Here is a 26488-nt window from a genome sequence, read left to right on the forward strand (position 1 = left end):
GATTGTATGTCGTATAGTTGATCACCAGGTTCAATAAAGTAGTTGACGCTTTATTTTTCTTCATCCCCGGCTATAAATGGGTATCTAAACATAAAAGTCGACAGCATAGTTTAAAAGGGTTTAGAATTGCCCACAAGTTGACCCCTTCGCCGCTTTACTGTTTATCCAGCTTTAACCGAATCTTGGTTATTTGTGTTAAGTAATTTGATGAAAACTTGTCTTTTACTTACTTGTCCTTGTTTCTCGATTGGACACCATGCGGAAAAGCATGAACCGTTGTGAGCGCAAAACTCGCAAACGCAGACACCCAAAAAATATGAACAACGCTATTCATAATCTTAAGATTTCAGAGCTGTAATAACTAAGTTAAACATAGTTTAAACTTTTTATTAATAAAACACCGAACTGTTTTACTCAAAAAATTCTTATTGAAGACAATCAAGCATTTTTTAGCCTTTCAATTCTGATCAAAGGATAAGTCGATGACTTACTTTGCTCCACGGCCCATTTGCTCTTTGGCCAATGGCTGGTTGTGCAACACTCGGTTGCCTAGCACTACCATACTGCAACTTAATGCTGCAGCCAACTTGTCGCTTTTAATAACTATTATCAAAGAACACTATAACCAGGAAGGCCGACTCATTGTTCTCGTCACGCATCACTGACACGGGATTAAATGTACAGAGGTGGTGTATTTTTCTCCAGTGCCATGTCTGAACCGGACTTCAGCTGCCATAAAACACTGGTTTCTCCAGATGTGACTATTACTTGCCAGTTTTGTGCTTAGAAGTAGAAAATCTCGTTGCAAACGAGTGCATTTTACAAATAAAATGGGAATCACGCACTGCGCAGTGCCCGAACGTAGTTGGTCTGCAAAATTTGCTAAAGCACAAGGTGTCAAATAACACGACTTAACACGACAACATGAACCGTTGCGTTGTTGTTTAATAGTTGGCGTGTCTATAGCCAAGCACAAAAATTCAAGGCTACTAAATGTAACACAGATTTATGACTCGTACAGGTTATTGATGCATAAAATACATTCGGTCCTCATCGTCTATTGGTAGATTCACTGCATCTGAAAAAACAATAATCATGTTGACCTGAATTGAACCCAACAGTTAAAAAAATAGTTTTTCGCATCTATTTATGGCTCTTATGTTTGTTTCCAACTGTGCTCTTGTTTTGGACGGTAGACTGCACAAGACTTGTTTTAAACCGTCTTTAAACTTCTGGTAATAGCAGTATAACCCACCGTAAAACGATTTAGCGTCAAATATTTGCTCATTCTGATCATCAAATAAGTCCAATGTTTCCTTTCCTTCGTCCCACGGAACATTGACTCTAAAACATTAAAAAATTGCATGAAAATTATAAAGTTAGGGCTGGGGTGCACAACCTGCGGCCGTACGGCCGCATGCGACCGAATAGACGATTTTGTGCGGCCGTGAACATGTTTATTAAAATATATGCACTGGCGGCCGTGACGTAAAAACAACTCTTTTGCTAAATATTTTGACATTCAAACTGCACTAAATAGATTTTGTAAGACTGAAAAAGACATTACCAGCCTAGAAACCCCGTGCATCACACTTTATATCCGCATATTGTATGCAAACAATGCAAATAAACAGTCACCTCTTGCGTCACAATATAGATTATGACGTCATAAACAGCTCAGACTGTTTAGCTCAATCTGTGGATCAAGTTCAGGGCTTTTTGGACGCCATTAGATGGTTTATGTATGTGGGACAAGCCCTATTTTCACATAATAAATTTAAAAACAAAAACAAGCAGGTAATTGGCGGCCGTTGGTGAAATAAAGATCTGCGATGCGGCCGTCTTTCCAAAAAGGTTGTGCACCCCTGAGTTAGGGAATACCTAGAATTCGGCATAGTATACGCATTGTTAAATTGTTTGTTTTTTTTGAAAATATTTCTACATGCTTGCGTTCAGTCGAGTTTGTTCACGGTAAAAATGAAACTAAACCTGTGTCGCTTAAATGACAAAACAGGAAAAGGTCCTGGGTTTAAATCTTAACAGGCTATGCTTTATTATCAGACCACATTTTTTTTAAATCAGTAAGTTGGTTTGAGAAATCGTTACTGTGCTGTTTGTTTGTGTGTACAGCAAGGCCAAACAAAAAATGCACTTATTTAATCCGCAAATTTCTTATTGTGGTTGTAAAAGGTCAGAACCATTCACTCACCCTCCTCCGATACGTGTCTTGTATCCATATGATACAGCATCAACCGTTGTAAGCGCAAAGCTCGCCAACATAGAGACGCATAAGAAGTAAACTACCCCTTTCATAATGCTAAGGTGACGAACCTGCAGTGAACTTAAAACGATTTAAACTTGTACTCCACCCTTCCAATATAAACAACACCCATTTTACCAAAAAGCTACCTTAACGTCTTAACCAGAGGCCTGCATATCTAACTTTAAGCAGCTCGTTTTTTTCACCAAAAACGATTTGTTGCAACAATCATCGCCTTTATATTTCCGTCAGCTTATTATAAAGTTTTTATTTTTGATCCTCATTTTTTTTCCATTATATCCTTTCGGCAACCCTATGTTGAAGGCTAACTTGTTGCTGCGTTCATCTCAGCTGCGTCGTCAACAATTATTATCCTGTTTTGCTTCCGAAATCGTGACTTGAGACGTAAAACTTTAACAGGACAACATGAACCAGTGTGTGTTGTTTACTTGTATACGCGTTTATACCTCAAAATCACAAACATCTCTATGGAATAGTAAAACGAAAGGCTTTTAAGTTATGGCTTGAAGTACATCCGGTCTTCTTCATCATCAATCTGTAGATTCACTGCGTCTGAAACATACACAAAAAAGTTAAACCTGAATTGGACTCTAATAGATCAGCACAATTTTGTTTTCTACTGTTTCGAATATTCTGACAGAAAACGCTAAGTTTAACGCTTCATTTCTTTCCAATCTTTCTCCTGGTGCAATTATTCGTTTCATACTATTTGGTCATCCTGATTTAACAGACGCCCATACACTGTCATTATTCCATGCCGTTCACAAATATCTGCATGCGTGTAATAGATTTTGATTTCTGCTGCCGATTTTATTGACATTTTAACCTCTTTCGTTCGCTTTTCATCTTTTGTTTACTATTATTATCGACTACCCTTTATCTGAAAATACGTTTATTTCTCGTATGGTGACACGACAAAGGACAGTTTTCAGTTTCCGGACTGTCGTCTGATTGTCGTAAAATAATAATAAAAAAAAAAAAAAAAAAAAATAGATCAGTAGTTCCCAACCATTACCGACGAATTCCTCACTTAACAAATCAAATTTGCAACTTAACATTTTTTTCTTTGGAAGCATTTCGCCCCGGTTAGGGACCACTGCCCTAAGGTATGAGAAACCGACGCCATTTGAGGGGATGGACCTATGAAGCGTGTTATTTCTCAACTGAATGTTGTGAAACGAAATACAAACATTTTTGTAGCTAAATATATAAGGCTCGTTATCGCAATGGTTCTGGACTCTGTTAGGGCCATGGATCACTAGTCTCTCAATTTTTTTAAACCACTTCGTTTTTAAATAAAACAATACAGCCTTGTTAGCTGGCTGCACAAAGTTCATTTTCAACTAGCTCAAACCTAAAGCGATTAGATACCAGCGGTTATGTCTCACCAATCAAAGATTGTATATCAAATAGTTGGTCATTCGGTTCCTCAAAGTATTTAAGACTTTTTCTTGCTCTGTCCCAGTAAATCTCTGTACTGAAACAAAATATATTTTTCTCAGGACCAATTGATTTTTTTTGTTTTGCAAAATTTGTAAAACTTAAAATTATTATTTTTTAAAGGTAAAATTAACTTTCACTTACCCCCCTCCGACTCTGTTTAATGCGGGCTTAAAAGCACGCACTGCTGTGAAACTTGCCAGCATACAAACACAGAAAATGCAAGCTAAGCCTCTCATTATGCTAAGCTATTAAGGTGGTCCTTAACACTACCAAGATCAGTTTATTTTAGTTTAAACAAAAGATTGTTACAAGCGTGAGGGCGATCGCAGAGATTGGCAAATTTTTAGCGCCAAATGTCGTTTTAAACTAAACATTTTATAATTTAACAAAAGCATTGGCATGCAATTTCATTGCAACTCATAATTCATGTTGATTTATTGCAGTTCATAGGCTTCTATTAATTCTCCCACCAATGGCAGTCATTGACACTTCTGTAGTATTTCTTATGTTATGTTATCTCTACAGAGACTGACAACAAATCTATTAACCTCCAAAAATCAAAACATTTTTGAAACCACTTGAAACTGTCTGCCACAAAACCAACTCGAATATTTACAATCTGACCGTTTTTCTCGTTCTGCAATTTGTTACTGGGTTATTGTTAAGGCCAGGAACAATAATAACAACGGTTTAATATTGCGAACACCGAACTAAATATTTCCTTTTTACAGCCACCACTTTCTTATCGAGTCAATGAAGCCTTATGCTGTTATCTCGTGGTTGTATCCAACTCTACGTCTTAAAATCTTGGCAGACCCAACTGAGCGCGCCTATTATCCTGCGTTGCTTCCTATTCCGTGACTTGACGACATTTTGTCAAACTCGATAAGGAAATATTTCCAGCATCTTAGGCAGTGATACGGTTGATGTAACAATACACTAACTCGGTGGTTCCCAACCGGGAAGAAATGCCTTCCAAGAGAAATTTAACCTTAGGGGAGGAATTTACTTTTAGTTTTACGTGTGGTTTGTAAATAGACACTAAAGCTCTGGGAATATGATCCTGTAAAGTTGATAAAAGACCCGATTTTGAAAGCTCTTTGTATGGTTTAGCATCTACTTTGTAGTTGTCGTATAGTCTACTTGGGAGATATGAAAATGTTTTGAATTGTTAAGAGGGAAAGTGAATTACACCCCTCAAGTTTTAAAATTACTCCTGTTGGGAACCACTGGTGTAGTCGTTTTCTGCCTCATAAAATAAATTCGAAAAAGTAGTTTGCGGTGGGATCCGAACCCACGACTACAGGACTAACGTGAACTGAACAATACAAGCTCGGTGGCACCTTTGATTGCTGGCACGTTTGCGTATGAGTTGACCCCAAACTTTGTACATTTGACGTGAGTATGCATTGCGGGATTGCGTTGTGATATATAAACTGTGGTATTTGGCTATGACAGAATTACACTGAGGTGCTGTTGACATTTTTATCACCGCGACTTGGCTCAAAGTTTTATTTCGCTTTATTTTAGTAGCGAAAACACTTGCGACAATTAACTTCATACTTTGGTCGCATTTACGCATAAAGTTTTATTTTCTGTTTTCAGTTTTTTTACATGAGTTCCTAACTTGTATCAACTTTATATTGAAGGCTAACTTGTGGCTGCATTCAACTCAGACGCGTCCTAAACAATTATTATCCTCTTCTGCTTCCGATGTCGTGACTTGAGACGTAAAACTTTAACAGGACAACATGAACCGGTGTGTTGTTTACTGTTATACGCGTTTTCAGCTCAACGTCACAAACATTACTATGGAATAATCTAACGAGAGGCACATGAGTTATTGATTGAAGTGCATCCTGTCTTCGTCGTCATGAATCTGCAGATTCACCGCGTCTGAAACAAAACAAGATTTAACTTGAATTTAATTAAACCCTTAAGTAAGAAATCGACGCCATCATGGACAATGTTGTTGCGAAATCCAGAAGCTTTGTAAAACATAAAAACACAAGGCGCTTTAACACAGTGGTTCTAAACTCAGTTTAGGCTATAGACCACCAGCCGAATACAAAAAATGATTAAACAGTCCGTTTTAGGTAAAAAATACACTGTTTTATTGGTTGGCTGCACAAAGTTCACTCCAACTTGCCTAAAACCTAAATCGATCTGAGAACAGCTACGGAAAGCTTACCAATTGAAGACTGCATGTCGAAAAGTTGATCATTCGCTTCCTCAAAGTATTCAGGACTTTTCCTAGCTCTATCCCAGAATATCTTTCTACTGAAACAGAATATCTTTTTTCAGGGCCAATTGCTTGTTTATCTTTTACATAATTTACAGAAAAAAATGTATTAATTTTTTACTACATTTTTTTATTCAAGTAAAAACAACTTACTAAATAACTCTGTTATATCCGAGTCTACGACTGGTTGTGAAACTTGCCAGCATACAAACACAGAAAATGAAAGCTAAGCCTTTCATTATATTAAGCTATTAAGATTGCCCTTAACACTACCTAGATCCGTATTTTTTTAGTGTGAACAAAAGATTGCTTTTAAGGGCGATCACAAAAAATCTAGTAACGTCAAAAAAATCAAAACATTTTTGAAACCAAATGAAACTGTTTGCCATAAAACCACACGCCAACTCGAATCTTTTACCTTTTGACCATTTTAGCGTTTTTCAATTTGTTACTGGGTTATTGTTGATGCCAGATCCGATAACAACTGTTTAATATTGCGTACACCTCGAACTAAATATTTCCTTCTCCCCTAGGCAGTGTATCTTACAGCTACCATTTTTTTGTCAAGTTAATGGAGCCTTATGTTGTTACCTCGTTGTTGTATCCGACTTTACGTTGTAAAAGTCTTGGTGGGCTCAGCTGAGCGCGCCTATTATCCTGCGTTGCTTCCGATTCCGTGACTTGCCGACATTTTGTCAAACTCGATAAGGAAATATTTCCAGTATCTTAGGCAGTGATACGGTTGATGTAACAATAAAGCTCTGGGAATATGATCCTGTAAAGTTGATAAAAGACCCGATTTTAAAAGCTCTTTGTATGGTTTAGCATCTACTTTGTAGTTATAGTGTAGTCTATTGGATAGGAAAGGAAATGATTTACATTGTTAAGGGGGAATCGTCGATATAGGTTGGAAACCACTGTATTGATGTACAACCTTGACCTATTTTAAAATTTACCCACTTTCGTTGATATAAAATTAACTAAACAATTGTGATTTTTTGTACAATTTTTCGAGCCTTTAAGACACAGCAAACTTATCCAACTTGGCTTGTGGTAGACGCAATGCTTTTGCTACGTAACTTTAGATTATACCTCGTTTAATGCATTTCCGATGCAAGTAAATTTTACGACAAGTGCTCTTGTTGCTAACGTAGATTTAGCTTTGCTATTCGAACCAAACAAAGCATTAAGAAATGCTTACCTTTTTTTCAAAAGGAAAGGCATCAATTTTACCCCAGCGCTTTTGTTTACATGATCAATCTAATCTGACACTGTTTTTTTGAATTCTGGTTAAATGTTTCTGTCGTTTAGATTCTGGTTCTGAAACAAAATCCTCACAAATACGTGTTTATTTGCGACCTGGTCTGAATTGTTTTGCAAAAAAATATTCCGTATCCGTGGTCTTGCTCTCATCCATTAATCCACTTCGCTTCCTGCAACAAAAAAATAATACACAGAAAATAAATCAGTTGTTTTGGTAAAACTTGAATACACCTTTGTGACAGTTTTAAAAAAAAAGTATAATCCCTGTTGCAGATTTACTACATCTATTATCTTTCACAGTTTAATGTATTAAAACATTGTAATATCTTATTGCGATTACAGTTTATTTAACAAACTGCTGGGTTGTAATATTTCGATTCTACAGACGTTTGTTTTTCTTAAATTTGCTTCCACCGGATTTCGACGAATTTCGCTCTCAGATTTAATATTCCGAGACGGGGTTCGAACCCTTAACCTCTCGATTAATAAACCATCCTTGTTTTTTAGTTCCAGCTTTTACCTGCGAATTCAAACTCGACTTCTTCTATGGCGTCCATCAATTCGTCATTATCCCAACCAACCGTATACCTAGAGAAAATTACAAGTAAGAGTGTTTTGTGAAGCGAGTATAGAAATCTAAACCTCTAATCCAGTGCTGCTGAATTCTGTTTTGTGGCAAACTAAATATTTAGCGTAAATATATGACAAAGCTGTGGCACAATTTAAATCGTTTCACACGACATTTCTATTTAAGCCCGAAACGTCATGTTCGTCCAGTAGTAACTTGTTAGTAGTAATTGCGGTAAATAAACGGCTTAATGAAATACTGTAATACAGAGGACCAAGTCAAACGGCTACACACTTGGGTTGATAGCTACTGTCTTGTAATAATAATTATATTTCAAGTTTCTCTATACCAGCAGTAAGAGGGGTGCAAATGGAAACGCGTTTACTTGAGATAACTGTATCATTAAGAAATATTATCAAGGAAAACACCACTAAAATCGCTTCGTTGGAAAATATAAAATAAAAACAAGCAAATATCAAATAAACCAACCAACCTGAACGTTCGATCTGGTTTATCGGTCACCGAAAAGCACGTTGATGACGTGATAAGGCTAACAATCAGTATTGTGACGAAAAGCATTGTTGGGGTATAAGGCTGATTATGATGTAAAAATACAACACACACGTCTAAGGTTAGAAATAAGAAACAAGGTTTTGTAAATGCAAATACACATTAACACGGTTGTACATAATGTTTAAAGGAATATATGAGGCAAATATCCACGTTCAAACATTTCAATCCTTCGAAGGTTTTGAGTAAAACCGACAGAAATAACAGAATAAATGGTTTGCTGCAACCAATGAACATTTGTTGTTCGGCGCCAACTTGCGCCTCTTCTGTTGCTTTCATTTTACTTCTTACCTAAAGATGACAATAGAAACCGTCGAAACGTTATAAGGTTTCACACTCAGATGTTACTTTGTATCTTCTTGCTTAGAATATTTAGAACAATGAACTGTGAAATCGAACTTTATATTTCAGCGCTTTAATCCAGTGATTTTTAACAACAATTTCAACTGGAAAAGTTGTTTTATTATCTTGACGGAGGTAGGCTTGACTAGCTTGAATTCTGCCTAATGCTTTAAATGTCTGATTGTTATAAACTACCTAAGCCTGTTGTTATCAGAGCTTGTTTGTTTGTTTTACAGGCTTGTTTTGGTTTTTGTCGTCTCTTCCCTTTAATACTTGTCAATTAACTCTGGGATGAGAATTACTTCCAGTGTTTTGGCAGGAAATTTAGGATGTTTACGATGCAATAAGCTCCGGCCTGTCCCTCGTAAAGCTGCCAGCTAAACTGCCACGGTAGTAATTTGCCTACAACGTGCTGTTTGCCATATGCTATCAGTACGTTTCCTCTTGAAAAGGCACTAACATTGTTCATAGGTGTCGATGTTGTAGTTGTTAACATTTGAATTGTGCAGGTTCTCAACGCTTTAGGTTCTGGTTCTATTCCTAAACTTTATTTAAAGCTGTTTTTGCAAACTTATTAATACATTCTATTACTTGGCTTGCATCTATTATTTTGAGCTATGTGTCACGTGACACTTCTAACGCTTTTGATTGGTTGCCTGTCAAACCAATCACCAAACACTTTCACAATTTGCAATCTTGCTATCAGTACTTAATGGTTTACAGCACACATTCTATTGCTTCCTTTGCATTGTTGTCGCTACAGGCGTCTGTTGTTGATAACGTTTTAGTCTCTGTAACATTGGGTTATAAATGTTTAGGGGCTGCTAACTGATACTTGGTGCTGAATTTTAAGTTGAGACCATTTCTACTTTTCGTTCTAATTAGGCACATTTATTCTCGAGAATTACACAAAAGTGTTGGAATAGTGATGATGCCACTTGTTCACCTTTCAGAGAATGCAAAGTTTTTACTTCCAGCTTAAACGAAAATCTTTATTGCTGCTCGTTTTTTATTGACTAACAATGCCTTACGAAGTGCACATTTTATTGTAAAACATCACGCCCTATTTCGCGACAAGAATCAAAACAAAGCAAAAGCATAAGGACAAGTGGACAAAACCGAACGGCGCAGCCTTGAAACGCCTTCGTCTGTGATAACTTCATCCTTCCTCATCCCAACCTGAACACAACAACAATAAGAAAAAATGGGCACTATATATGTTGGTCAATGTTTTGGGAAGTTACTGAGCAAAATGATTTTTCAGCTCTGCTTGTTTAATTGATTTGAACTGAAAATGTGTTTTCAACTGACCAGTATCAGATCTAACAGTTATTTAATTAACTTGGGTTTACCTTTATTGTTTATGAAAGCTTGTTTCGTCAAACCATCCAAGTAGGCAATATATTCCTTGTCATCCCACGAGGGGCATACTGCAATATAAAAACAACGTTTGAACGGGTGGGAATCGAACCCACGACCTTCTGCACTTTATACTTACGCACGAATACGAGTGGGGCCAAGAATGGTCGCAGGAAACATCAACAAAACAACGAGAATAATCAGAATGACATTAGGAATCATTTTATGCACCAACTAACTTTAAAATCATCGCAGTTTAATCTGTATAGTACTGTAATATCAATAACTAGTACCTTCATCATCAACATCAGCTATAGACGACTTCCGTTCAACTGTTGCAGAACTTTGGCAGCGCATTTTTGCGGCTTCCTCAAGTTGTTGGCGCAAATTTTCCCACGAAAAAAACATAGCCCTGCCCTCTAGCGCACAAAGTGACCACAAATAAAAGACCGTTCGGTCCTCTACTGCCACAAGTGACCATATATTTGGTTTCTATCTGAGGCTCATTTTTACTGAGTAATTATGCTACATATTTAGTAGCAACTTGGCCTCAAGAGGATTTTATATTCGTACGCTTACACTATAGCTTTTAACACAAACGAACAAGATATTTTAGCAAGGAATTTATTTGATCAATTGTAAAACTCTACCAAGCATCTCTTGAACCAGCACGTACGGAGAATGGCCTTTCCACGTCGCTCATTTCTGAAATTCAACAATTGATTTATTTAAAATATGGTTGTCAGTTTGTTTGGGGTTTTTGGTTCGAACCCCACTGCAAATTGAGGTTGTGAAACATACTAAAAGTGGCAAGTTGTATAAACCAGCGCCTACCTCGCATTAAACGTTCCATGAAGTCCATGACTTTTATTTTCACTCTTTGGGATTCGTATTGTATAGAAATTCTAAAGTAAGGTAACAGTTGGTTTTTATCGTGCAAAAAATTTAAATCAAAATTAATGGTCAAACCAAGGCTTTCTGACTATTTTTGTTACCATATAGTTCATACTGTTTTAAAAAGCTGTTACATATTTGCACAACAACATACACTTTAAATTTAGGCATTTATATAGAAACAGCTCGAATAACTATTGCATCACAACACTGCTATTGTTTTCTTGTTCTAATACTTACGGCCCGTTGACGGTTGTCAAAAATCCTTTTACGTTTGTGGCGACACAAGAGATCAACAGAGCCAAGATAATTAAATTGCTCATCACGAATTGTTTGTTTGTCTTTAACTCTCACTAAAGTATAGCAAAGCTGCAAAAAGTGAAATACTGATTTCACAAAACTGTTTTCACACAGAAATGTCACAACTAACAGTGCATGTTAACAAATTCAGAGGGCAAAACTTTAAGTAATGATCTAACCCCAGCAACCGGTGAACTCGCCTGTGGCTTCAAACCACAACAATCAACTTCCTCTGTTTAAAACTTCACCAGAAATTTTGATGCATCGTTTGTTTATTCAAGTTTTTATTTACTTGAAAACCTAAAAAACGCAACCACCACGTTTCGTTACAACTTTACACTTTTCAACCACAGTGACCGAGTAACCATATAAAAAAATATACTTCTATGATAAAGTGTGAGGTTAACCGAAAACGACTGGATAGCATCACCTTTGTTACAACTGTACAAACACAATCAGTGGTACGCTGAACTAAAAAGTCTGAGGTTGGTGGTTCAAATCCCGCGCCGTCCAATTCGGTATGTTCAAAAAGTTTTTGCGGGTTTAATGTTACCCCTCTTGCTCTTTCACACATCAACATCCGAAAACCTTGTATTTGTGCAACTGAGTGGTTATTATGCACTGCCTTCATCCACACGCAAACTGATCAACATGCACACTATACTGAAAAAGTTTTCACAACGTTTCAAGTATTGCCTGTTCTGTTGTGGTTGCTGATTTTCAATCTGTGTACAGATACATACACGTTTAAAAACAAGCTTTTCAGCCTCTAACTTCCAACAAACTGAAGTGCCGTAATCTGTCTACATTAACCTTTACGCCCAATGCAAAAACAAACAAACAAATATTATAGCAATTTGCAACATTTTTGCCATCGTGTTCTTCGTCCCGTTATGAACATGTTTTTTGTTCCTTAACCTATTCTTTGTTTATCCGCTATCAACCCCTTGTGGTACGTCTTTTGTTGTTTTAAGACATGTTATGTTTATTGTGCGACCTGGTGCGCCAATACAAAAAGATTCCCCAAGTAGCTTCGTTCTGTTGCCCCAACATTTTATTCTGAAAAAGATTCACAATTTTAAATTTTGGGGTCAACTTTGTCAATATCGTCACGTTTTGCTTTTAAACCTTTTTAGTATTTCTTTTACTCGACGTAACAAAAAAATGACAGTTGTAACTAATGTAGTCTCATATCACTGGTGACGGTTTGAGTATTTACCAAAACATCCTAGAATAAATCATGTTTCGTTTCACGGCCATTTTGGAATAAAACAACAAGTAAACCCTACATTGTAATTACTGACTATAATGAATCAAAACTTCTGTGAAAGAAGTAGAAAGGAAACACAACAAATCAGCTTTCCTCTGCCAAATTACATTCTGAAAACCTTTACCTGATTCATATAAAAATCTTCGCCAATTACTGAGCATGTCTGAGGTAGATGGTTCGAATCCCACCATGGACTAGCCTGTTCATTGCTCAAGTCTGAAAAAATCAGCCAACTCGTTGCCTTGCGACTATTTCCTACCAACAACTCAAATACACACGAGCTTTCAAGCTTTTATTCGATTTAACGTGAAACTTCTATCAACCAGTTTCATCCTCCGCATCTTGCTCATTCCTGCTTCCAAGGTCGCTCATTTCTAAAATATAACAACCTTGTTTTTTGGAAGAACTTTGGATTTGAGGCTAATTCCGACCAACAAGAAAAGAGACAGAAATATAACGTGTAATGGCTTGTTCTGAATCTACTGAAAAATTTTAAAGTTATATTGTAGATGTAGACCTATGTACTGCTTACATTTTATTTAAAATTGTTTAAAACCGCTGTTATTGTGGTCACAGGTGTGTTAGATCAGGCCATAACTATATTAATGTTTTAAAATCAATCTCTTTAAAACGAGTATTTTTCTACAAATCGTCCGTTTTCGTTATCACAATCAATGTGATTGTGGTCCAGGGTGTTTTATTCCTAATATTCTTTTCAAGAAGTAGTTTTATGTTTTTGTGACCAAAACTAAAATTAACCTTGAGCCAGTATCTTCAACATTTGCGCTTCAAACGCGTCGACAAACAAATCCCATCCAATTCTGATACTGCAATGGCAAATTTTTGTGTTTTACCAAGGCGTTCTAGAGTCTGAAAGCCAGCGTCTTTTCGGAAGTGCTTGAGTTGTTATATTTGATTGTTCAACAGTATTTTAACAATAAAGAGTCAATAATAAGTAGCAGACAGTGCGCACTGTTTTGACCAATAAGGTAACAGTGTGCACTGTCTGTAGCTTATCATTTACTGGCTTGATGCTTTCACAAAGACTCAATAATGTTTTGTAAATTTTCGAAGACATTTTGAGACTTAAGGACCGTAAGGGCCAAGGGGCTACATTAGCCAATACGGCCGATGTCTTGTCACCAGCTGCAGTGATGAGATCTTATAGGTCTCAACAGTGTGCATTGTCTACAGCTTAACATGTATAGGCTCGATGCTTTAGTTTGTGACTTCTGCAAAAGTCTTTTTTAACTAAAAAACTTTACAAAGAAATCCAACGACAAATAGAAACACCCACCCTCCGTTTACTGAGGTCGTCAGATGTTTTCCGAAAGGCAAGGGGGGGAATTTGATGTCGCAGTTTCCATATTGCAGAATTCCGCTCAAGACCAGGTAAAAAACAAACAATCTACGATTTGCCATAATACCTGCTGCCGACCAGAAAACGCTTCTAAGTTCTTTGACTCTTTGTTTAGCAAACGCTTTAACCCGAAGGAATAGAGAAAATTCCTCAGGTTTGTGAAGTCAAACGTGATTAATTTGCCAGTGGCAACCTGTCTTAAAAGCTGTCCTACTTACAATTTGAAGCAAGCTTGTCAAAAATCTGCTATTGGCAGCTTTACCGCTGTACAATATACAAGCGATACGATTCACTGCACAAATCTTGTTGAAAAAGCCGCCAACGAAGATGCAAATACAAACAACGACGCGGTTCACTGCAAAAAGAACACTTCAGCAGTACAAAGCTGTGCATCACCGGCACAAATTTCACTTATAAACACAGCGGTACAGCCAGCATGTAAACAGAACTGCATAAACTTACAAGTTGAAACAACAGGTTGCCATAATCCTCAACAACAACTGTGTACAAGTTTGTGACATGATATGAATGTGGCATATGCTTATGCTGGCGGAAGTTCAGCCAATTAACTTAACCGCTTCCATGTTTTTGCCGGTTGGACTATGTAAATGAGTTGAGTGTATATTACTTGTATTTGATATTTGAGTTGTAATAGATGTCCAAAATTAAATAAAAATTCGCTGATGCATAAATTCATCCTCTTACAGCATTGACCTGTACATTTTTTTGTAAATGAACAACAAATCACTTTGATCTTTGAAACGTAAAATAATTGCATCTGGCCTCAGTATTGCTATAAAATACTGCCAAAACAACAGCCAGAGATTTATAGGGTTGCAGTAATACAGTGAGTGGTCCAGTAAACACGTTTACTTGTCCTTGGTGCATGAAATAGTCTTTCCATTCATATTCTGTAAAGTTGTACCACTTATAATCAGTGTCATATAAAAATTCCTATGTAGCCCATTACCACCAGTATTCTTTTGAAGTTTGTCCCTTAAAATAAACAGTTTAACCCTTTATTCAACCTAAAACGCTTGTCCTTGCAAGATAAATTACTTAAACATTTATAAACCTGGCAAAAAAGACAAAAATATTAACAAAATCAAGCATCTCCAGCCCCAGGCCATAGTTTTAATAGGTTGTTGCTTGGCTACAATAAACAAACCTGAAGCTATTTAGCTAAATTTGAAGATGCTGTAGCTTATGCTTGCTGTAGGCATGCAACTGCTTGAAGCTGCATTAGATCCAAAAACTCAATACTTTTTGCAGGTACATTAAACCTTATGTCAGCAAATCAAGTTGTTTGGGAGTGTAATATAGCTGCTGCCTTTTGCAACTCTTCCATTACAGAATAAGTATGGGTTTCTAAAAAAGCATGTTTGCATTGCAAATACCCAAAGACATGTTAAATTGACACACAATATCTCACTTACTGGTCCAGACAGTTTTGAGAATTTGGATTCAAAGTCTGCACTCATGGAAGATTTTGACACCCAAAGTCTGTCTTGTATGTTGTGCAAACAACCAAGTAAACTATTTTCTGCTTCCTCATCAATTGAGTTTCCAACAATTTTTAGTTCATTTATCTAAATTCAAAAAATCAATGCAACTACAAGTCATGTATATTTTAATGATTCAGGAATAACTTACTGGTTGTGAAAGTTTGAAAATAGCTTCTGCAATTTTACAAATTCCAACACTTGTCAGTTGACACCATCCCATATCCAGTATTTTGATATACTGAATACAGGAGGCTATTGCAGATGCACTTTCATCAGTGACTTGGTTGAAATGAAGGTCAAATACTTGCATCTATGAAAGAGATATTAAATATGGCAAATCTGTAATGATGATGAAAATTCATAGACATTTATTGGTCACAATTTGAAAGCAAACCATTTGAGGTTTGTTATTTAAACATTTTTGCAGTTATAGGCTTTGCAACTTACTGGTTGTGAAAGTTTGGAAATAGATTCTGCAATTTTACAAATTCCATAACTTGACATTTGACAATCATTCAGAAAAAGTTTCATGTTAATTTGAACACACGAAGCTATTGCAGATGCAATTTCATCAGTGATGTTGTTATAACCTAGATGCAGTGTTCCAATCTGCAACAATCACAAAATGTGACAACATTACAAGCCCCCAAAAAGTTTATATATTTGGGAAGTATTACCTTTTACATTTTTGTGTCTTTTGCAATTGCTGTTTTACTTATTATGCCATATCTTAAGTAATAGTTTAAAAACTAATAATGGTGTAGTGCCGAAAAATGACTCATGTCGTTGAGGGTTTTTAATAGGCACAAAACCTAACCCCAACGAAAATTGTATTGATTATTTTTTGTTCAAAATTCTGTTGACTTAAAAACATAAAAATCTTACTAATTTGCCATTTGCAAACACAACATAATATTCTGTTTTAAGCTACTAACTGACCTGTATGTTGGGTTTCGTTAAGCTTTGTACAACAATTTTGAGGTTGCCCTGAGGAAATTTACAATATTTCAAAATACTGATGTCATGCTTGGTTTCAGACTGACTCAACACTTCTGCAATGCTGGAAAGGTCAGTCAAAAGTATGTTGCCACTTAAATTTATGTATGGAGGCAGAAATGGGACAACTTGTCGATAAAATTCTTTGTCATTAATTTCTTGCAACCACGAGCAAATTCGCACAAACTGTGGTATATTTAGACTTTTGTTTCCGTTACTTCTTAATTCAATCTCGTTACCGACAAGTTCCAGCAACTTCGCTTTTTTAACCAATAATTTTTGGTTGCTTCTACATTTTGTCGAAAAACAACTTTTACCAACTTTGCTGACATCAGAGTTGAAAAGACCAAACACAAACTTGGTAACTACCTCCCATCTGTCACTTTTCAATTGAGGAATCAATATACAAAACTCATCAACACTTGAGAAGTAAACGAGGTAACAAGCAGCAAAATATTCTTGCCAAATTAAATGTGAAAAGTTGCACTTTCTGTCACAGTCAACAATTTCCATTCCCCAATTTTCTTCTGTTACAAAAGCTGAAAGTATGTCAGTAAATGTTTTAATGTCAATCCCTACATTATCCAGATCTTCTTTCTCAAAGACAGACTGTTTTTTCCTAAATCCATTCCATGCTAACTTGGCAATTTTATTCATGTATTTTTTATCTTTTGCCATTCCCTTTATAAATCCATCAGCAAAATAATACTTAAAACCACGTGCAAAAATGTAAGTGAGAGAATGGAATCGTTCACTGGAATCTTCTTTAAGACTTTTCCAAACAGCAAATGTAATAAACACACATTTAGCTGGTACATAACATGAGTAAGATAAGTTTGGGTTGCTTTCGATGATTTTCCACACTTCATCTTTATGGTCAGGGCAAATCTGTTTACACAAACTCTCTTGAGATTTTGTGTTTAAACCCAAAACTTCAGCCACAAATTGGGGTCGATGATTTGAATTGATGGAGAAAAAATGGTTTTGTCGAGATGTAAAAAGCTTTTTTGCATTAGGTAGTATGTCTCCTTTCATAAGGCCAAATAAATATACCAAAGGGTTGTTTTTTTGGTGCAAGTCTAAACCACCCTTATACTTCAAGTCCCATTCTGTTGAAGCTTCGTCAAGGCCATCAAAAGCAATAAACACATTTTTGGATTCTAAAATCTCTGCAAGCATTGCATTTTTAATTTTTTTTAACCCTTTACCTTTACATCTGCTTTTAAGCTTATTGTATTGGGTGTTTTCTAGTGAATATTTTAAAAGAAAGTCTACAAAAGTTGCAGATTCTTGAAATTTGATACCCTTGACAGAAATGTAAAAAATCCAATCCATATTTGTTATGTTTTCCATCTTATCCTGGAGTATATTATCAGTAATAACTTTTGAAAGTGTTGTTTTTCCAATTCCTGGCTGTCCAATCAGGGCAACCACATTTCCTTGGCATTCAGGTTCACCATTTTCACTTGCTTGCTGTTCAGCTAATTGAAATAAACTTTCAACTGAAACTTTCTTTTTCTCTCTAAAATCAATTTCCTCATAATCCTTTCTTCTGTTGTAATGTCCCTCCTCTTCCCAGTTTTTTGATGATTCAACAAGTTTTCTCTGTTTCCTTGGTGTCTCATATTCTGCTGGCTGAATTTTTTTGCCCGGTTTGTCTGTTATTTCCATCGGACAAATCTCAACTTTCTGTTTTGTCAATTTGAAACAGTTTTTTGTTAAGCATTGTGTTTCAGCTGAGGTTTTCAAATCGTCTTTAACTGTTTGCATATCTGAAAAATATATAAAATTAAAATTAAATGTTATCATAAGATTGCATAAAATTAAATAAATTAACAATTATAAAAACACAGAGGTTGGACACACAGCTACAAACTTATTTTAAAATTGGGGCCCGAAAATTTAAAGAAACTCACACTTTGCGGTAACATTCATTTTACTTTAGCTCAGTGGTTCCCAACCTTTTTGTAGTCACGGACCGCTTTTATAAATTTTATCGGACCTCGGACTTCCAACGTAATTTAGTCTTTTTTCGTTTCCTGCATTATATATATATACAGTACATTATTATACCTTTGTTTTGGGGGGGCAAAAGTTTTATCAACCTTCACAGTCTTTTAATCTCAATAAAGTTCTGTACTGTAGCTGTCAATGCACTAAAAGAGATAAATTTTCTAGTGTGCAATAATTAAAACAAAACACAAACAATTATATTGTTAATGTGTGTTGTGATGTCACAATGGAGGTAAGAATCACAAGTTTTCTTGATCCAAGGGTTTCATAAACAGTTTGCACTTACGGTATAGGATTGTAAAAACGGTAAAACCCCAGGTTGGGAACCACTGCTTTAGCTACAAAAATTACTCCAAATTACAAACTTACCATTGGTGAAATTGTTGATATTAGTAAATGAATCAGTATTTCCATAGTCTAAACAAAAGCATTTTTGTTTTTGAATGGTTTGCACCAAATTATTGTGGCGAAACTAAACAATAGAATGCTGTCTTTAGACACAATTGTGTTTCATAAACATAAAATAGGCGAGCTCATCCCTTTCTGTTTGAGGATAAAATCTAGTGCATAATATCACTACAACCATTGTTATTAAAGCAGGTTGTAAGCTGGACAAAAGTAAATGAAGCCAGGCCATGAGTGCATATTGTCATGTGTATTGTAAGAATTACTTGGTGAACAAATGCTTTCTTACAGAAAGTGTAAATTGTCTTAAAACAGAGGTTGGTTAAACATGAATACCTCTTAGCACGAAAGAAGCTTCTCTCTTATTGGAATAGTTAATTTCATTTAAACAGCCTATGCCTTAGTTTGAAGTAACCTTGTGACTACCACAGTTAAACTTACTTGTGTTACCTCCTGACATGTTTAAAGTGGAACTGCTAAAATTGCTTTGAATGAAGATGTTGGTCACCTGTTTCGTTTCTGGTGGCTGATGCTGAACTGTTGTTTCTGTGTTGACAATTTTAACAATTAACATTTTAATATAGAAGCTATTGCTGCCAGGATTAATTTTATGTTAATAGCGCTCTTCTGGCAAATGTATTTGTTTATTAACAATTAACATGTACTGCTAGTGATTACATGACGGCATTCCTGCTGGTACACAAACACCTTTAGGTTTTTTATTTATTCCGTATTTTGCACACAAATGGCTAATAGTGACATAAAACGTTTGTTACTTAAAACACCGGGTGGTGTACCACTTGCTATATCGGTGCAAAAATGGGACACAAGTAACTGTTTGTAAACAAAATGTTTTGTCTTGAATTAATTCGTCATAACTGTAACAAAAATTATATGCTCTCACCATTAAACTTGTTTCTAGGGATTCTTGAGTGCAAGTGCAAAAATGCATTGAATGCGTTAAATTTTAAATTCTTACAATGTCAATGCTAAAACATGAGTTATGAATTGAATATTGTGCTAAATGCCGCCATCGCATTAATCAACTATGGAGAGCCTGGATGGTATGCGGCAATATTGTTAACGGCCATGAAATTGGTACTCGAAATTACAAGCTCAATCCGAAATTACAAGCCCAAACACGTATCGTTTTTAAGATCCCGTTTAGACCCAAACGTTTGATTGATAGGCCTACAGATAAAGACCCAGACAACAAACACAATAAACAATTGGTATTGAACAAGGCGTTTTGGGGGCTGTTTGACATTGGGTCTGCGATACAGAGTGTAAAGTCAGGCCGACGCAGGCCCGTTTTTTAATGAACCCTAAGCCCGTACCCACGATTAAACACAGCGATGAAAAATTCTGGATAAATTATCTGTCTATCACGGTTTCTCATGCATATATGATCTTACCTGCTTGGTAATCCTGCGTTGATTGTGTCGACTGGACAGTAACACAAGTTTGAGGTTGTTGATCAAGATGAGTATGTGGAATTTCATATTGATGTTTACTAGTTGTAGCTTGGTTATGAGGCTGCTTATGTGCCATGGAATCGTTGTTGTGCTGAGAACAAAAATACATGCTGTTGTTTAAAGTGTCTGTTAAAGCCAACTTCAAAAAAAATCTCTAAACTTAAAAGATTGGCAAAATTGAAAATGATTTTTGTACATACCTCAGCAAGTTCACTGCTTGACTTAGGCTGCTCCATTTTTTTTTCTGCTTGATATAAAGCAAGCAAATAATATTAATTCAACATACGTAATATCATGATTACCACTTTATACGGGCAGGCTTTAGACATCTAGAGTAAAAATTAAAACACAAACTACAGTTTCTGATAGTTTAACTGCCATAATTTCCTATTTTGTTGTTATTTTATTTATACTATATGGCCAAATACAAGGGATACATAATTAATTTTTTAGCCGTTTGCAGTTGATAACTTGATAAAGACATTGAAATTCAACATTCCCCCAAACAACAAAACCTAGTTTAGACTGGATTATATAAAGCTAAGTACCATATGTGTCTATCTATATTCTAAACAATTTTATGTCATCTGTATAAAACCTAATTTATTTTATTGTTTGCTGTTTGGTCTTTGTGTGACCGGAATTAAAATATGGGTCTACCTGTTTGTGTTGGCATGGGTTTCCAGGAGCTAATCTGGCCCAAAACCTCCTGTACTATGTCAGGGTCAAGTGGTATCCATGTGTCATGCAGTGATGGTGAAAAATCGTCGGTCATAATATCATGTATTGGCATGTCTGTAGCCTCATTGAATGTGCTTTGTTGGCTGCTTTGTCCACTTGAATCTGAACAAAAATTGCCAGTGATATGTGGTGTATGGTCTAGCAAGTTGAGTTTAAACTGAATATTTTTACACTAAAAAGTTGTTAACAATCTGTGAAATAAATAATGACCAACATCAATCTATTTTTACATTTAACAACACATCCGTTTTGTGATTGAGTTTTGCAGATAAATTGTGGTCAAAGCTCAATGTCAGTCTGGACTATGAAGAACACTATGTAACAAATTTGATTTATAATGGTGGATTGTAACAAAAATATAGACACATTGGTAGCCATTAATGGAATAAAAACCTCTAAAGCAGTCGGAAAGGGTTGTGATATAATATAGGCCACACATTTCTTATTTACAAAACAAATTTACATTGAAAGCTGTTATTTCTATTGCCCCTGGTTCTTAATGAAAGTTTTTTTTCCTTTTCAACTTTTAATTGAAATTGCATTTTTAATAGGTAGCAGAGTAATAAAAGTTGACAAGAAGTTGGCTGACTGGTTAATTGGCCAGAATTTATTTCGCTGGTTAAACACCCAATCCTAAACAAAAATTTTAAAAAATACACTCCTAAACCTCCAATATATATGATCTTAACAAATCAGTTTTACAGGTGTGTTTTTGCAGTACCGATACGTTGACCAACAGTAACCCACTGTCGCATGACAACTAACCTTTGTTGGCCACTTAAAAAGGTTTCTGGAGAAATATAATTTATCTTTTTATCTTTAGAATTATCAACCAAAGTTTGTCTCACATATTAAAACCTAATAATTGCTCAATGAGTTTTACCCAACAAATCAATATGTGTCCCCCTCAGGGAAGAACACCCTTCTAAAACAAAAGTTCACTAGATCAAAGAACACATGCATGCCTTGTGCACAAATTACATCAAAATGTCAGACATACATGGTGTGGGTTTTGGCTCAATGGATTGAGATGTTGCCTTGGTCTTTCTTAAGGGCATACAGATAGTGCACAATATATTTTTGCATTGCTTCCAGTGTGCAATGATTTGTCGTGATGAAGCGCAATGATCCACTGGAATGAAAAGAATCAATATTACCTCAAAGAAAAAGACAAGAAAGTACACCATCATACACATTTTTGTTACTGTCACCAACATGTTAGATCAGCCAGATGTGATAGTCTGTGACTCATTTTCCCACTTTTTGTGCACCAGTAGAAACAGAATGTGACATTTACATTTACACTAGTTTTTGAAAACATATTAACTTGTACAAAACAGGTAATGTAGAACTTTTTTCTTACCCAGGCACTTTTTTCCCTCTGTGCAGTTATGCATGTGTTTCAGGACAATCTGCATTGTGCGACAGTGTGGAACGGCACATAATGGATTTTCTCCATTAGACTGAAAATATTACAAACAAGAATCATAGCTTACCTACATGGTGATAACTAGTGTGGGATTACAAGTTTTTGTCAGCCGGTTCTATTACAAAAGTCATATTTTTCAGCTGATTCTGTTACAAAAAGTCGGTTTACAGTAACCAGTAATGCTAACAGGTTCGCTGATAGAATAAAATTTCGTGAGACAGTTCTATAGAACCAGTGCGACTGGACTGAATCGCACCACTTAAGATAACAGTTTTAGCAGTGATTTTAACTTCAGATTTTAATAAAATAACATCAATAAAAAATACACCAAATTTCATCATGATTTGTGGAACTATTGGACACTGTTAATTTTCTATACAGACGAATCCGGTTAATCGCATACCGGTTAATCGCATAATCCGTTTAATTGCATCACAATTAAAAATCCCAAACCGTCGCCCATCGTTTGTTAAGAAAATCGTCCGGTTAATCGCATAAACCGGATATTCGCATCGATTTTCCACGAAATATGCGATTAACTGGATTGATGATCTCTATGTGAAAGTCGAACAGCCCGAGTATTTGGAATAAAAAGCGACGATATGATAGTAAAATCCTCCGGAGGTAATGTACGCGAAAAAGACGTAGATGCATTTTTGCATTCCACACCAAATAACGCATCTAACGTTGAAAATGACACGTCTCGACCATAAAATATTTTGGAAAAGTTATTAGAAGATTAAATCGGCGTTGAGTGTACCGCTGTGCGATAACAAGGAGTCGTTATCTCACAGCCGTGCACATTGATCCTTTTTTATTGACTTATCTAATCGCCAATAGTTTAATCACAAACATTACTGCCAAGGTAGTGGTGTATATAGAATACATCGTTCAGACGTTTCGACGCATGCACTGATGATGACAACAGAGATTGTCGAAACGTCTGAACGATGTATTCTATATACACCACTACCTTGGCAGTAATGTTTGTGATTAAACTACTTTTCAAGTCCGTGTATAGTGTTCCTAAGTAATCGCCAATAGTTTAAATCAAGCCTTTAAATAAAGAGTTCAACGTGTTAAAATTACGAAACTGGTGTTCCGGCAAAGACGCTGATTGTAATTTCTTACTAAGTGCGAACTGCACCAAATTCGAAGTGTTAAAATGTATTGAAATTTAAACAAGGTTAAATGTAAAACAAATGTTTAAAAATGTTTTTTGTTATATTGTTCATGAACCGCCAAACATGTAATGGTTGTAAAAAATGTTAGATCGCAAGTAATCACACCATGTTGTTTAGATTCACGTAGTTGGTAACATGCCAATGATTGCCATATTTTGTCTTCTGTTCGTGACCTTGCGCAACTTATCAGGTAAAACACCGATTAAGAGAGGCATTTATTCCTGTAGTATTTGATGCTGCTTTAAATTTTTGAAGCAGCGATCACACGTTGATCACGTGACAGTCACGCTAATCTTGCAGCTGCAGTTTGCTGAGTAAGCTAGAAAGTAGCGCCACAATCTGAGTCGTTAAAGTTTTGCTAAAATCAAATATTCTTTTTGTCAATTGGATAATGGGTTATAATAGAAACTGATGCAGCTCGCCTTAGTACCCTTGCGCTGTAGAATGTGCCAAAGTTTTAAGTTGAACTAGGTTTCGGTCGTGTACTTGCGGGTTTGGGCTTGTTTACAAATATGCACCTAGCACTTTGCCGCTTAATGCGTTGGTTTGAACTAGAAAACGAAATAGGTTAGAAACAACAGGCCATTTTACGTGTATATTAGGCGCGAGACCTGGCACATTTATATAGAAAACTACCCAAAACAAGACTAAAACGTCATAAACCGTCTTCATAGGGAAGTTCCCAAAGTTAAATGATGGGCCGCTTAGCTACGATGCGATGTAACATATCTTTTCAAATAAACCTGACTGCAAGAGAAAGCACAAATCAAGCAAACTGTGGCGTGTGCGCCAATTAAGAGTGTGAGCGTGTGTGCGTTTCTACTGTTTCTTTAACACACTTAGGCGATTGCACCATAGCCACGACAGTTCTTGCGCTGAGAGCAGCAATTTTTTCAATTCTCTGCAACAAAAGAGAGAAAATACTGCTCCGTTGCCACAGTTGAGCCTCACTGCAACTTTGTTTCAGCTGGGGAAGTGAAAATGAGCACTTTTGTTAACGGCGTGTACTGTTTACATAGCAACCGGATTATCGCATAATCGGGTTAACCCCATCAAATACCCTTGGCAAATCGATGATGCGATTAACCGGATTCGTCTGTAGTACTCTTTCTACGTTTTAGCCAATGCCTTATGACCTTACAGTTACAACATGCAACAACTAAAGCATGCATCACAAAAAAAAATTGTAACTTACTTCTTTCAAGCACTTATTAGCATGAAGAAGTAGGTATAATTGATACTGGATCAATTTCCAGTTTTCAAAATTTATGAGTTCCCTTTGTCTCTGAGGATAGCAAGCAATGCAATCACAACACTTGCATTGTACCCAATGGTTTATGATAGGTTGCGATGAAGCACAATGAGCAACTGAGATTATAAAATTCCACATTAACTTAAGTATTTAAGTGGTAGAACATAAAAGGTTATTTTGTTTACAGCATTTGTTTAGCACATTTAATCATTTTTGATTTTATTGTACAGTTTGTCATAACCATGTGCCTTTCATTTTTTCAAACACAGTTATTCAAATGGCTTAATTCAATCAAAATTAACAGCAAAATGTACATGAGCAAGACCCATACATTAAAGTTATAAACCATTTTTGGTCCAAATCATAAAACAAAAAGCCTGCTTGTACCCTTGCAATGCTTTCCCTCTGTGCAGCTAGGAATATGTGTCAGGAGATTTTTCATCGTGTTACAGTGTGGAACATTACACACTAAATTTTCATCACTAGACTGAAAAAGCAATAATTTTCAAAAACTATCAACAATAGGGTTTTTCAGATCAACAAAACACTATCAATATCCAAATACAAATCTTTCCAAAATTTTTATACCTTAAAAGCACCTAATTTTGCAAAGCAGTGGTCTATTAAAATTCTTCACAAATTATATACCATTAAACCGTGATGAGTCAAACTTGGTTAAACACTACCTACGCGTTTTGAAACAAAACAAGTTTTGGAGGCCACCCACTTTTGAGCAGGTGTCTGCATGCAGCAGCAGGTATAAGTGATGCTGGATTGTTTTTCGCTTCTCTTGGTCAACTTCCTTTGGGCTTGTGCTGCTGGGCTGGGCGATGTTCCACTTTTCAAGTCCACCAGGCTACACATATATATGACTGACATTAAAACTGTAAGAAAACATACCATACACACCAAGCAACAGGTACACGACAGTGGAAAATTCTGTTGTTGCCATAAAACTATACAAATTAATTTTGAACTTTTAACAACATAATTGTTTTTTCTTTTAACAACATAAACACAGCATTTAACAACATAATTGTTTCTGCAACCAGAAACAAACTGGTCCTACACACATGTACACTCATCTGGCTGGTGCCATTGGTCACCAAAGTAATAAAGAAACAAGAAATGATAAACTAATTTTGCAACAAGTTGTACAAACTATTTATAAAAACTTTTTACCTGGTTTTTATTATCACCACTTTCTGTGTCTTTTCGTTCCATTGTATTGTATGCAAAACAATCCGCTTTATAACGTAGAAGTGAACAAAGGGCAAAACTGAACAATTAACAAAATCTGACAGAAATTAGTCTACAAGTGAAAATAACAACAATTTATTGACAACTAACGATTTTTTCATTGTAGCTTTTCAGACTGAATAGAAAACGAACTGTAATGAAAAACATCGCATATTTGACTTGATAACTAACTCCACAACTAAACTGTTTGCGCATAATCTTGAAAAGAGGAACCAAACTGATGAAAAGAAATCCTGTGTTACGTCATGAAAATTTTTCCGGTGGTTCCCCTTGTGGTGAAATCTCAAACCGCGCAAATAAAAATGCACAATACAGGCAAGTCCTATTTCCTGTTGT

The 26488-nt window shown here is 36.0% G+C and overlaps 1 protein-coding gene and 4 long non-coding RNA genes across 13 annotated transcripts; all 5 read right to left on the minus strand.

The window, feature by feature from the left end:
• Nucleotides 1-381: 381 nt before the first annotated feature.
• LOC145233970 (uncharacterized) lies at nucleotides 382-6716 on the minus strand. 4 transcript variants are annotated; one of them, XR_013861228.1, is made up of 7 exons: nucleotides 6558-6716; nucleotides 5916-6004; nucleotides 3866-5620; nucleotides 3670-3758; nucleotides 2210-2833; nucleotides 1256-1344; nucleotides 382-1078 (listed from the first exon to the last, which is right to left on the minus strand). It is a non-coding gene; the product is annotated as an uncharacterized LOC145233970 (long non-coding RNA). The 4 variants fall into 4 exon arrangements; XR_013861229.1 differs by lacking the exon at nucleotides 6558-6716 and adding an exon at nucleotides 6385-6538; XR_013861226.1 differs by lacking the exon at nucleotides 6558-6716 and adding an exon at nucleotides 6120-6378.
• A 568-nt stretch (nucleotides 6717-7284) lies between these two features.
• Nucleotides 7285-8419, minus strand: LOC145234587 (uncharacterized). Its single transcript, XR_013861300.1, has 3 exons — nucleotides 8291-8419; nucleotides 7750-7817; nucleotides 7285-7399 (listed from the first exon to the last, which is right to left on the minus strand). It is a non-coding gene; the product is annotated as an uncharacterized LOC145234587 (long non-coding RNA).
• A 1317-nt stretch (nucleotides 8420-9736) lies between these two features.
• On the minus strand, nucleotides 9737-10151 carry LOC145231918 (uncharacterized). The gene is made up of 2 exons (XR_013860791.1): nucleotides 10062-10151; nucleotides 9737-9888 (listed from the first exon to the last, which is right to left on the minus strand). It is a non-coding gene; the product is annotated as an uncharacterized LOC145231918 (long non-coding RNA).
• Nucleotides 10152-12158: 2007 nt separating this feature from the next.
• On the minus strand, nucleotides 12159-14071 carry LOC145233155 (uncharacterized). Its single transcript, XR_013861035.1, has 3 exons — nucleotides 13830-14071; nucleotides 13292-13359; nucleotides 12159-12906 (listed from the first exon to the last, which is right to left on the minus strand). It is a non-coding gene; the product is annotated as an uncharacterized LOC145233155 (long non-coding RNA).
• A 109-nt stretch (nucleotides 14072-14180) lies between these two features.
• Nucleotides 14181-26218, minus strand: LOC145233154 (uncharacterized). 6 transcript variants are annotated; one of them, XR_013861032.1, is made up of 17 exons: nucleotides 26075-26218; nucleotides 25620-25748; nucleotides 25280-25379; nucleotides 24836-25008; nucleotides 22391-22490; nucleotides 22028-22159; nucleotides 20947-21129; nucleotides 20487-20530; nucleotides 20227-20377; nucleotides 19253-19357; nucleotides 18776-18823; nucleotides 16337-18165; nucleotides 15845-16006; nucleotides 15546-15707; nucleotides 15325-15481; nucleotides 15061-15260; nucleotides 14740-14803 (listed from the first exon to the last, which is right to left on the minus strand). XR_013861032.1 is itself a non-coding variant. In XM_080097824.1 (16 exons), exons 1-16 carry the CDS (start codon nucleotides 26114-26116, stop codon nucleotides 14762-14764), a joined length of 3558 nt encoding a protein of 1185 aa, XP_079953950.1. In that variant the 5' UTR covers nucleotides 26117-26218; the 3' UTR covers nucleotides 14181-14761. The 6 variants fall into 6 exon arrangements, 1 of the variants encoding a protein (XP_079953950.1); XR_013861033.1 differs by having other exon boundaries at nucleotides 15329-15481; nucleotides 20487-20533; XR_013861030.1 differs by having other exon boundaries at nucleotides 20487-20533.
• Between the last annotated feature and the right edge of the window lie 270 nt (nucleotides 26219-26488).

Source organism: Phallusia mammillata, chromosome 6 (assembly GCF_965637545.1).
Source record: "Phallusia mammillata chromosome 6, kaPhaMamm4.hap1.1, whole genome shotgun sequence".
Lineage (NCBI taxonomy): Eukaryota > Metazoa > Chordata > Ascidiacea > Phlebobranchia > Ascidiidae > Phallusia > Phallusia mammillata.

Coding starts and splice junctions, on each gene's coding strand:
- LOC145233154 (XM_080097824.1), bottom strand. CDS start 26,116: ATGGAACGAAAAGACACAGAAAGTGGTGATAATAAAAACCAG. Junction 22,491..24,835: donor CTAATAAGTGCTTGAAAGAA/GTAAGTTACAAT, acceptor TAATATTTTCAG/TCTAATGGAGAAAATCCATT. Junction 21,130..22,027: donor TGAGCCAAAACCCACACCAT/GTATGTCTGACA, acceptor ATTTTTGTTCAG/ATTCAAGTGGACAAAGCAGC.